Genomic DNA, 11,205 nt, shown 5'->3' on the forward strand with positions numbered 1-11,205 from the left:
CCCGTTCATGCTCTGTCTCTCTCTGTCTCAAAAATAAATAAACGTTAAAAAAAAAAAATTTTTTTTAAAAAAAAAAGGTGTTTTTTTTTTTTAAGTTCATGTTCTTCACTCCAGCAACCTCCCAATGCTGTATTAAGAAAATAACTGGGGGCGCCTGAGTGGCTCAGTTGGTTGAGCATCTGACTTTGGCTCAGGGCATGATTTCACAGCTCCTGGGTTCGAGTCCCATGTCGGGCTCTGTGCTGACAGCTCAGAGCCTGGAACCTGCTTTGGATTCTGTGTCTCCCTCTCTCTCTGCCCCTCCCCTGCTCTCACTCTCTTTCTTTCCCTCTCAAAAATAAATAAACATTAGTTTAAAAAAAAAGAAAAGAACTGGCGGGGCACCTGGGTGGCTCAGTCAGTTAAGCGTCTGACTTTGGCTCGGGTCATGATCTCACAGTTCGTGGGTTCGAGCCCTGCATCAGGCTCTGTGCTGACAACTTAGAGCCTGGTGCCTGCTTCAGATTCTGTGTCCCCCTCTCTGCCCCACCCATGCTTGTGCTCTTATCTCTCTCTGCCTTTCAAAAATGAGTAAACATTAAAGAAAGAAAGAAAACTGGCATTTCGGGGCACCTGCATGGCTCTGTTGGTTAAGCGAACAAGTCTTGGTTTCAGATCAGGTGATGGTCTCACGGTTCGAGGGATCAAGCCCTGAGTTAGGCTCTGAGCTGACAGTGCAGAGCCTACTTGGGATTCATTCTCTCTCTCTATCTCTCTCTCTCTCTCTCTCTCTCTCTCTCTCTCTCTCTCTCTGCCTCTCGCCTGCTCACACATGCACTCTGTCTTTCCCTCTCTCAAAAATAAAAATAAACATTTTTTTTGGGGAAAAAAAAAGCTACACAGTCTAAATAAAGACTAAACTCCTATCTGTTCAGGGGTGCCTGGGTGGTTCAGTCAGTTGAGTGTCCGACTTCAGCACAGGTCATGATCTCATGCTTTGTGAGTTTGAGCCCCATGTTGGGCTCTGTGCTGACAGCTCAGAGCCTGGAGCCTGCTTTGGATTCTGTGTCTCCCTCTCTCCCTACCCCTCCCCTGTTCACACTCTGTCTCTCTCTCTCTCTCTCAAAAATAAACATTAAAAAAAAATTAAGATTATATCTGTTCAGTGTGAAAACACTGGTGCTCTCATACTTATCAAAAGCTCTGTTGGTACTTACATGTAACTCCAGCAGTACCAGCAAGTTAATTACTTAGATGCAGCTCGGTAGACAGTGTTTCAAACCACAAGATCTGGGGCGCCTGGGTGGCTTAGTGGGTTAAGCGTCCGACTTGGCTCAGGTCATGATCTCATGGTCCATGAGTTTGAGCCCCACGTTGGGCTCTGTGCTGACAGCTCGGAGCCTGGAGCCTGCTTCCGATTCTGTGTGTGTGTCTCTCTCCCCCTCCCCCGCTCATGCTCTGTCTCTCTCTGTCTCAAAAATAAATAAACATCAAAAAAAAAAAACAAAAAAACCCAGGGGTTCCTGGGTGGCTCAGTTGGTTGGGCGTCCAACTTCGGCTCAGGTCGTGATCTCACTCACAGTCCGCGAGTTTGAGCCCCACATCGGGCTGTGTGCTGACGGTTCGGAGCCTGGAGCCTGCTTCAGATTCTGTGTCTCCCTCTCTCTCTGACCCTCCCCCGTTCATGCTCTGTCTCTCTCTGTCTCAAAAATAAATAAAAACATTTAAAAAACACACACACACAAGATCTGTCATGGGAAAATAATGAAAAGAGTCCTTCATGACAAAGACGTTTGGAACCAATGGTCTAGGTAGGACCCCAGGCATTTAGACCCATAAAATCCCTGAGTGCCTCATGCTGATACATTTGTCCAAGTTCCACTGTAAACATATAGTTCCCAGACTGTTATGGAGAAACTTTCAGCTAAGAGGAAGCACTGTCAGTTTTCTGGGTTTTGTAACACAGTCTAAGTATTTCTTACCTGTTTGTATGCCCTATCCTTCAGAAGCTGCCTGAGTGAAATATTATCAAGAAAGTGGTTTTTTCCCCTAGGCTTTTTTTTTTTTTAACATTTGAGAAACTTAGAATTTAATGAAACTCAGAACTCATTTTTATGAGTATGTTCTTTTTTTAAAAATGCCTTTTAAATATATAATTTATTGTCAGATTGGTTTCCATACAACACCCAGTGCTCATCTCAACAGGTGCCCTCTGTGCCCATCACCCACTTTCTCCTGTCCCCCATCCTCCCACCAACCCTCAGTTTGTTTTCAGTGCTTAAAGAGATTCTTATGGTTTGCCTCCTTCCCTCTCTGTAACTTTTCTCCCTCTCCCCCTCCCCCTCCCCTATGGTCTTCTGTTAAGTTTCTCAGGGTCCACATATGAGTGAAAACATATGGTATCTGTTTTGCCTGACTTATTTCACTTAGCATAATACTAGGCTTTTGTTTTTTTTGTTTCTGGGAATTACATAAAGCAACAGGAATTACAGCTGAAAATCAGTGGGAATTTTTTAAATGTGCAAAGCATAGAAAATGCCTCTCAGTTGCTGTGGCGTATGTTCATTGTGTTAGCCATACAGGTATCATCCACTAGTATCCTGTTTACCTACAGAGGGAAATGTGTGTGAATAGAATTGTTTTTGCCTTCTCTATTCAAGTCAGAGGGAGAGAAGCAGTACTGTAAGAAAGGGGTAAATAGGGGAATAGTGCTGCCAAGGAAGAAACAAATACTTTGTGGTCCTGGCCTCTTCCAGCTTGAAGGAATTTTATGCACAAATAAAATAAGCATAATATGAAAAGACCCTTTGTTCAAAGGCTTTGATTTTCTGAAAGGAGCTGACTGCTGAGACTTGCTTACTGGCTCACCTTGGAAAAGGGTCCATTTAACTTTATTTGGCAAGTATACAAGACAGGTGTCCTCTTAAATGAGGTTAAACTTCATGGTTTATGTGTGGGATAGTAAGAAAAATTTCAAACATATACTGAAACAGAAAAATATAATGATTCCCTGTACCCATCACCCAGTTTCAACAGTTATCAACTCATGGCCTATTTTGAAAGAAATCTCAGGATATAATTCCATCCATATATATTATGCTTTTATACGTATCACTGAAAGAAGGAGCTTTTTAAAAATATATCAGGGTTCCTGGGTGGCTCAGTCAGTTAGGTGTCAGACTTCAGCTCAGGTCATGATCTCACCACTTATGAGTTAGAGCCCCGCGTCAGGCTCTGTGCTGACAGTTCAGAGCCTGGAGCCTGCCTGGGTTCTGTGTCTGTCTCTCTCTGCCCCTCCTTCCCTCCCCCCGCCCTCAAAAATATAAATAAACATTAAAAAAATTTTTAAATGTATCTAAAACACCATTATCACCCTTAAACACAGCCAGTTCTTTATTTTCATCAGATATAAATACCTGTTAGTATTTCCCTAGTTTTTGCTTTTGAACACTTAAGTTTCTCCAATCAGGATCCAGACAAGGTCCACATGTTACATTGAGTTCTTTTCTCTCTTTGTCTCTTAAAAAAATTTTTTTTAACGCTTGTTTTATTTTTGAGAGACAGACTCAGATTGCGAGAGGGGGAGGGACAGAGAGGGAGGGAGACACAGAATCTGAAGCAGGCTCCAGGCTCCGAGCCATCAGCACAGAGCCCGATGCGGGGCTTGAACTCACAAACTGTGAGATCATGACCTGAGCTGAAGTCAGCCACTTAAGCGACTGAGCCACCCAGGCGCCCCTAGTCTCTTTTAATCCATAGGCTTGTCCCTCCTGCTTTGGTTTTTCCTTGCAATTTATTTAAGAAACCAAGATGTTTGGCCTCTAGAATTTCCCACATTCTGGATTTTGCTGATTGTATCCATGTAGTGTCATTTAGTGTGTTCTTCTGTCCCCTGTATTGTCTGTAAACTGGTGATTACACTAGAATCTTGGTAAGTTTCAAGATTTGGGTTCAGTTTTTTAGCAAGAATACTTCATAGGTGATGGTTGTATACTTCCTATTTAGCATTATAAAGTAGTATTTTTGCTTTCACCTAATGATTACAGCAGCCACTGATGATAATTGTCAGAGCCATTACTTCATCAGGGATGCATCTGTTTTTGGCAGTTTAAAGGTACTCCATTTGTGGGACGCCTGGGTGGCTTAGTTGGTTAAATATTCGACTCTTGATTTGGCCCATGATCTTGCAGTTCGTAGGTTAGAGCCCTGCGCCATCAGCCTGGAGCCTGCTTGGAATTCTCTCTCTCTCTCTCTCTCTCTCCCTTTCTTTTTGCCCCTTCCCTGCTCATGTGTGCACACATATTCTCCCTCTCTCTCTAAGTACATTTTTTAAAAAGAAAGAAATGTATTCCATTTACTCTTTAAAGTCCAGTTATTTATAATAGTGCCTTGGTCTCTCAAATGTCTTCCTAGTAATTGAATCATACAAAACGCTCCATTCTTTCCATGCACTTCAGTAGAGCACATTTACAGAGGATTTTCTCAAAAGACTTTGCTCTTTGAAAAGAGGCAAAGGAGGAGATATTTAATACAAGAAGGCTTTACGGGAGAGAGTAAGATATAAAGGACATCAAAATATCTTCTTTGGGAAAACAGAGAAAAAGACTTTCTTTAAAAGCCTGCTGTTATGATGGTGCACCTGGGTGGCTTGGTCAGTTAAGTGTCTGACTCTTGATTTCGGCTCAGGTCATGATCTCACAGTTCGTGGCTTCGAGCCCCACATTGGGCTCTGCACTGACAGTGTGGAGCCTGCTTGGGATTCTGTCTGCCTCTCCCCTGCTCACTCTCTGTCTTTCAAAATAAAGAAACAAACATTTAAGGGGGAAAAAAACCTGTTACGATTCCCTGGCAGTTGTGATGAATTAGTAGGGAACATGGTCATATAGTTGGCTACATTGGAAAAATAAAAGTTCATGGAAGAGAATTTTAAAAATCTGTTACTTGGAGGGCACCTGGGTGGCTCAGTAGGTTAAGCGTCTGACTTCGGCTCAGGTCATGATCTCATGGTTCATGAGTTCCAGCCCCGTGTGGGGCTCTGTGCTGACAGCTCAAAGCCTGGAGCCTGCTTCACATTCTGTGTCTCCCTCTGTCTCTGCCCCTCCCCACTCATGCTCTGTCTCCCAAAAATAAAAACATTTTAAAAATTACAAAAAAAAGCCTACCACTTGGTCCTTAAACCACAACTTTCCACTTTCTTGAGACAAGGTTAGTAGGAGAATGTTATTTCCCCATTGCAAAAAACTCCCATTTTGAGTTTTACAGCCTGAGAAGGGCAGGGAGCTCCTTTAGCCCCCTGCCTGCACTTAGAACCTCATTTACTATGTCAGCCAGAGGCATGTAGGTAGGTTGGAATGGTGTGGTGTGTTCAAGTTTGCCTTCTGGAGTTTAATATTGTCCTGAAATTTTAATTTCAGAGGTCCAGGTCCTCAAGAGCTAGAGCCTCAGAAAGAAATAATTTCCTGTTAGGCAGCCTTGTGATGAGTGTCCTATTTCAGATTGCTTCTCTGGGCCACATAAAACAAAATCCTACAACTGTTTCTACTTATGTTTCCCTATGAGTAGTTTCCCAGCTTGGGATGGTGACGTAACCTATCTTTTTCTCTCTTTGTCCTCAGGAGCCAATGAAGTGCTTCTGGTGGTTGGGGGCTTCGGAAGCCAGCAGTCTCCCATCGACGTGGTAGAGAAATATGACCCCAAGACTCAGGAGTGGAGCTTTTTGCCAGTAAGTAATGGTGGAGCCAGTCATTGGGAAAGAGTTTAAATGTCCTCAGTCCCTGACTCTAGATCATATGTAATCCAGCCCTAAAAGTAGCAAAGCCTAGTAATAGTAAGATGCTCCTTACAATAGTGTCATGTACATGGTAGGTTCAAAATCAATTAATCAATCCATCGTTCCTGACCATTTGATTAGAAGATTAGACTTCAGAAATATCAATGCCCCCGTTCCAAAAGAGGAGAAATATCAATGGCCCTGTGCGAAATTAAACTTACCTGACCCACCACTATTTCAGCACCTTCCTGAGCTGTCCATGTAACTCCCAGCATGCTCCATTGTCATGCTCTGTTAAGCTGAATTCTGTTAAATTATGTTAAATTGAACTAATGTTCACTTGAAGTCTGAAGTTTATATCTTTCTCCCTTTGTATGTCTCTGTTTCAGTGCTGGATGAACAATAATAGTTCTGAGAACATGGAAATCTTTTAATCAGTCCTCCTAACTTTTAGGATATTGGAATCCTGGCCCTTTGATTAGCAGTTGGGGCTACTTTTCTACTTTATAGAAAGATAACAGTCTTTAGCCCAGTGGAACAGGAAGGAATCAGACACTGGATAATGGAAAGACATTAAACTTTTTGGAAGCCTTGGAGAGAGGCAGATGTGGAGAAGGGTTGCATCTTTAAAAGCATCACAACAAACAAGAGGGTTTGGAGGCCACTTGAGGGTGAACTACTGTCCCGGGGGTTCACAGTGAAGAAGGAGAGGTACATAGATAAAAACAGGAAGGTTAGCAGCAGATAAGGCCTAAGATTTGCATGACTGAAATATTTGTACCTCTTCTCTCCTAAATCCATAGAGCATCACTCGTAAGAGACGTTACGTGGCCTCAGTGTCCCTACATGACCGGATCTATGTAATTGGTGGCTATGATGGCCGTTCCCGCCTTAGTTCGGTGGAATGTCTAGACTACACAGCAGATGAGGATGGGGTCTGGTATTCTGTAGCCCCTATGAATGTCCGACGAGGCCTTGCTGGAGCCACCACCCTAGGAGGTATGCTTGGTGTGCAGAGCAGTGTTTCCATTTTGTTGGGGCTGGATCAGGGTTCATAACTCTCCTGTTGTCTGGCAGGAGCATGAGGTCAAATATTCCTTTTTGCTTTGGGAAATATTGATGTTACCAAGGCTTTTCAGTATTCATGAGTGTTTCAACACTGACCACAGAGCTGGTAAATCAAGTTCCAGTGTGCCGAGTGGAGAATTGGCACTGGTTATATTTTTGCAAACTCCACCTTTGAAGTCTTTGAGTGCTTTCAAGGATTCCATCTTACCCCGTTCTTTTTAGATGTCTTAACTCTGATGTCTTCCTTATCTATAAGACTTAATTGACTTATCTCATGAAAAAACACTTTCTTTTTGTTCCCAAACATTTAAAGGACTTGTGGGGAATTTGTAAGGAGAAGAATTAATAGAAATCTCTCATCATCGTGGTGCCTGGGTGGCTCACTCAGTTAAGTGCCCAACTCTTGCTGTCGACTCAGGTCATGACCTCACAGTTTGTGAGTTCAGGCCCACATCGGGCTCTGTGCTGACAGCATGGAGCCTGCTGGGGATTCTGTCTCTCCCTCTTGCCCCTCCCCCACCTTAAAATAAATAAACATAAAAAATTTAAAAAGAAATCTCTCATCCTCTAATAGTCTGTGATTCATTCATTCTGAGCAGATATGATCTACGTGTCTGGAGGCTTTGATGGAAGTAGGCGTCATACCAGTATGGAGCGGTATGACCCAAACATTGACCAGTGGAGCATGCTGGGAGATATGCAAACCGCCCGGGAGGGTGCTGGACTAGTTGTGGCCAGTGGAGTGATCTACTGCCTAGGTATTCAGTCTGGGAGGCGAAGATGAGGGAACTCAATGGGTGGGGACCCCTTTTTATCAAAATGAAGTTCATAGGCTTTTTTCAACTAAAACCCTAGTCTATCCCAATATCTTTTCTGTTAACTGAGGTTATCTTTCTCATGGAAGCAGAAATTAGGGTACTATCAGATTTTTCTTTGGATTATTGGAACTCTTGAAGGAGAGCTGAAACTATAAGAATTAGTTGAAACACTCTGAGAGAGGCACACTGGGAATGGGCATGAGGGTTTACCAGTCTGTCTGAAATGGTCTCTGCTTTGGTTTTCAGGAGGATATGATGGCTTGAATATTTTAAATTCAGTTGAGAAATATGATCCCCACACAGGACATTGGACTAATGTTACACCAATGGCCACTAAGCGCTCTGGTAAGACACTCATATCTAAAGGAGAGGACAATCTGTGCTGATGAATCTTTGCATACGCAGTGGTGGTGGAGTCAAAGAGGGTGTCAACAAATCAGAGTTGTATTTCTTTCTTTACCGTACACTTCACTCATGTAAAACATAAGTCTGGTTTCATTCTCCTCTGCCTGTCTTTTCTCTAAACATAATGAAAATAAAGACAACTAGATTATTCTAAGCCTGTCTGGCTCTAGTCCACATCCCTCAGCTACTCTGGAACTCAGCTAGCCACCAATGATCATGTTTTGTTTTTAGAATTCTTCTCCTAAGCTTAGTAGTATTGATTTACTATGCCTTTTTCCCCCCAAGGTGCAGGAGTAGCCCTGCTGAATGACCATATTTATGTGGTGGGGGGATTTGATGGTACAGCCCACCTTTCTTCTGTTGAAGCATACAACATTCGCACCGATTCCTGGACAACTGTCACTAGTATGACCACTCCACGATGCTATGTAGGGGCCACAGTGCTTCGCGGGAGACTTTATGCTATTGCGGGGTAAGGATTTGGAAGCCAGGCTAGAGTCGTCGTGCATCCAGGACAACATGATCCATTCCGAATTTTTGGATCGAGACAGGGTTTGGGTTGGGGGAGACATCTCCAGTGGCAAACTTTAATGTAGGACTGTATGGAGAGGAATAGAAAGTTCATTTTCTTCTTTTGCTTCTTCCCCACTCAGATACGATGGGAATTCCCTGCTGAGTAGCATCGAGTGCTATGACCCTATCATCGACAGTTGGGAAGTAGTGACATCCATGGGAACCCAGCGCTGTGATGCTGGCGTGTGTGTTCTTCGAGAGAAGTGACCGTTGTTGGAGCACCATCCAGAGCTAGTGACCAGTCCAAGGGACAGTTTACAGGAGCGTCAAGGATCCTTTCCAGAATATCTATTTCTCACCGTGTGCACAGGGTGATTACAAGCACCAGTGTGGTGATGATTGTACTTATTTGACACACACTCCACTTTGTGCTGGTAGTTCTCTCTGAGGAGGGTGGGTAACAGACACTCAAGGGAAGACAATGCACACTGAATGGATCTGAGAGGCCAGACCATCTCTCCTTGGCCAGAGAGCACTGTCATGTGCTTGGGAGAATCCACATATATGTTGTGCCTCGCGTATTGCAGAGAATTAAGGTGAGTATGACCTACTAGATGTGGACAGTATCCAGCGTATGATTGGAAGGATACCAACTTGAGTAAGCTGGGTAAAATCCAAGTCTTGTTTTCCAGGAATAAATGTCTTTCCTAGTCTGCAGGTAACTAGGGGCGACACAGTTCCATTCTGGAGGATAATAGAGGGGAAAGCCCCCTATCAAAACTTGGGGGGCTTGGGGAGAGACCTGGCATTGCCTTAAGGGACAAGGTTGGTGTATCAGAACTGGGTTTAGATTAAGGGAAGTAAACAGAATTTGATGGAACGTGAGTAAACCTAGAACACCGCTGAGGTATAACCTGGAAGACTTAAAAGGGTGTGTCATTGGAAGGATCTTTTAATTTCCCCATGATCTTTCTGGGTGCGCATCTTGGCATTGACAGAGTAAGAATGAACAAATGTTGGGAGGAGCAGAGATGGAATAAAGGTGGGAGTTTGGTATGCCTGGGAACAAACTAGAAGTACCTGTGATTTTACAGTCGTCTTATTTCCCGCCAGGGCTCATCTCTCCGTGGCAAGGTTTGCCTTGAGTCGGTGAGACACTGTCTGTCTGTGTTGAATCAAATACTACTACACTATTATACTTCATTACTATTTATTTGGGGGTGGGGTGGGGGTGGCAGCAGCGTAGAAATTCAGCTACCTGATTACTGCCCTGTTCTTCTAAGGGCACACTTCTGCTAAGGAGTGGTTTTTACTGCTGTGTTTGGTACAATTAGTCCTTTTCCTACTATGAGGTTCCCTGACCTGTCCTTAGAGTGGATTTTATTCTTCCTGGGACAGAATAATCAAGGCAACCAAAACTCTTTTGTTAGTGCCAGTACTTGCTACCACCATTTCTGAATTTCTGAGCTACTATTCAAGGCTCCCCTGTGTTACGGAGTGAAATTCTTGGCTTTGTGGGTATTGGGAGTGTGGGGATGTGGTAACCTAAACAAGGATGCACTTTCCCTTTATTCTAAAATTCCATTTTTTTCCTCTTTCCCCGAGTTGTATTGGTGTAAAGAGTTCATTTCCTTTGTATTTTTTTAAGAAAATATTAAAAATCAGTGGTCTCAAGTGCCTATAAGAGAGTTTGTGGCTAACCAACACTGTCTTGCGGATACTTGGGGAGGGGTGGGGGGACCAGGCAGAGATCAGCTGTATGATCCTGTCTCTTCAACCTCTTCACCTTATGTGTTTGCCAACTGGCCCTACTATGTTTCTTTGCTAGACGCGGGTAAGAGGTAGCCCCTTTACCCTTGTGGAGCTTCTCAGCAGTAAAATATTTACGTGAATTTGTGTATTTATTGACTCCTCTCACACTGGGAGTTTACTTGAAAAGCAAACAGAATAAAGAGGAGTCAATCTTGAGCTCACTTAGTACCCACTTGAATTTTAGGGTCTTTAGTCACTCCATTCCTTTCTCTGTTTGCTTTGATTTATGGCACCTGATGTAAACAGCCGTGCAGAAGGCCTGCACAACTGCAGAAATCCTGACATTCCCAGAGCAAAAGGAAGGGGGAGCCAAAGAGGAAGTTATTTTCACTAAAGAAGCCCTGCCAACCTTTCCTCAGCAGATGGATTGTGCCTGCTGATCAAACCACAGCTATGAAACATATGACTCATCCTTTCTCAGGAAGAGATCCAGGGGAGGCGGAAAAGTGGGGGTTCAGAACTGATGGCTCCTAGGCTATCTTTACTGCTGACTTAAGAGTTCTTATATGGCAGCCACCACTGAATATTCTGCGTAAAACATCTAAAACTCTTTGCTGTCTTTCCACTCTTCCAATCTTGCATACTCTTCTCATACACATACACAGAGGTATGCCTGATATGGGGGTTCCTCCTGTTTTTGTAGCTCTCTTCGGTGGCAACCAGCCACTTAGTTATCCCACCTCGGAAAACTCATTTATCTTGTGTTCCCCCCATTACAATACAGACATGCAATTCATTTCTGGCTTGTACATGACATTATCTTTAATAGTTCCAAATATATTCTTATAACTGTATTCCCTGTGCTACCACTTAGTTCAAGCCTTTATCTCTTACACAGAC

General features: G+C 43.5%; 1 protein-coding gene across 2 annotated transcripts in view; it reads left to right on the forward strand.

Annotated features, from left to right (window-relative positions):
• KLHL12 (kelch like family member 12) overlaps positions 1-10,230 on the forward strand; it is a 33,753-nt gene extending 23,523 nt beyond the window's left edge. For both annotated transcript variants that reach the window (XM_027074736.2, XM_027074737.2), the window contains exons 7-12: positions 5,595-5,701; positions 6,553-6,748; positions 7,417-7,575; positions 7,882-7,980; positions 8,326-8,512; positions 8,694-10,230. In XM_027074736.2, coding sequence (XP_026930537.2) covers positions 5,595-5,701; positions 6,553-6,748; positions 7,417-7,575; positions 7,882-7,980; positions 8,326-8,512; positions 8,694-8,820 — 875 coding nt within the window. In that variant the 3' untranslated portion in view covers positions 8,821-10,230. The remainder of the gene's footprint in view (positions 1-5,594; positions 5,702-6,552; positions 6,749-7,416; positions 7,576-7,881; positions 7,981-8,325; positions 8,513-8,693) is intronic.
• The last annotated feature ends 975 nt before the right edge of the window (positions 10,231-11,205 follow it).

Source organism: Acinonyx jubatus, chromosome E4 (assembly GCF_027475565.1).
Source record: "Acinonyx jubatus isolate Ajub_Pintada_27869175 chromosome E4, VMU_Ajub_asm_v1.0, whole genome shotgun sequence".
NCBI classification, from domain to species: domain Eukaryota; kingdom Metazoa; phylum Chordata; class Mammalia; order Carnivora; family Felidae; genus Acinonyx; species Acinonyx jubatus.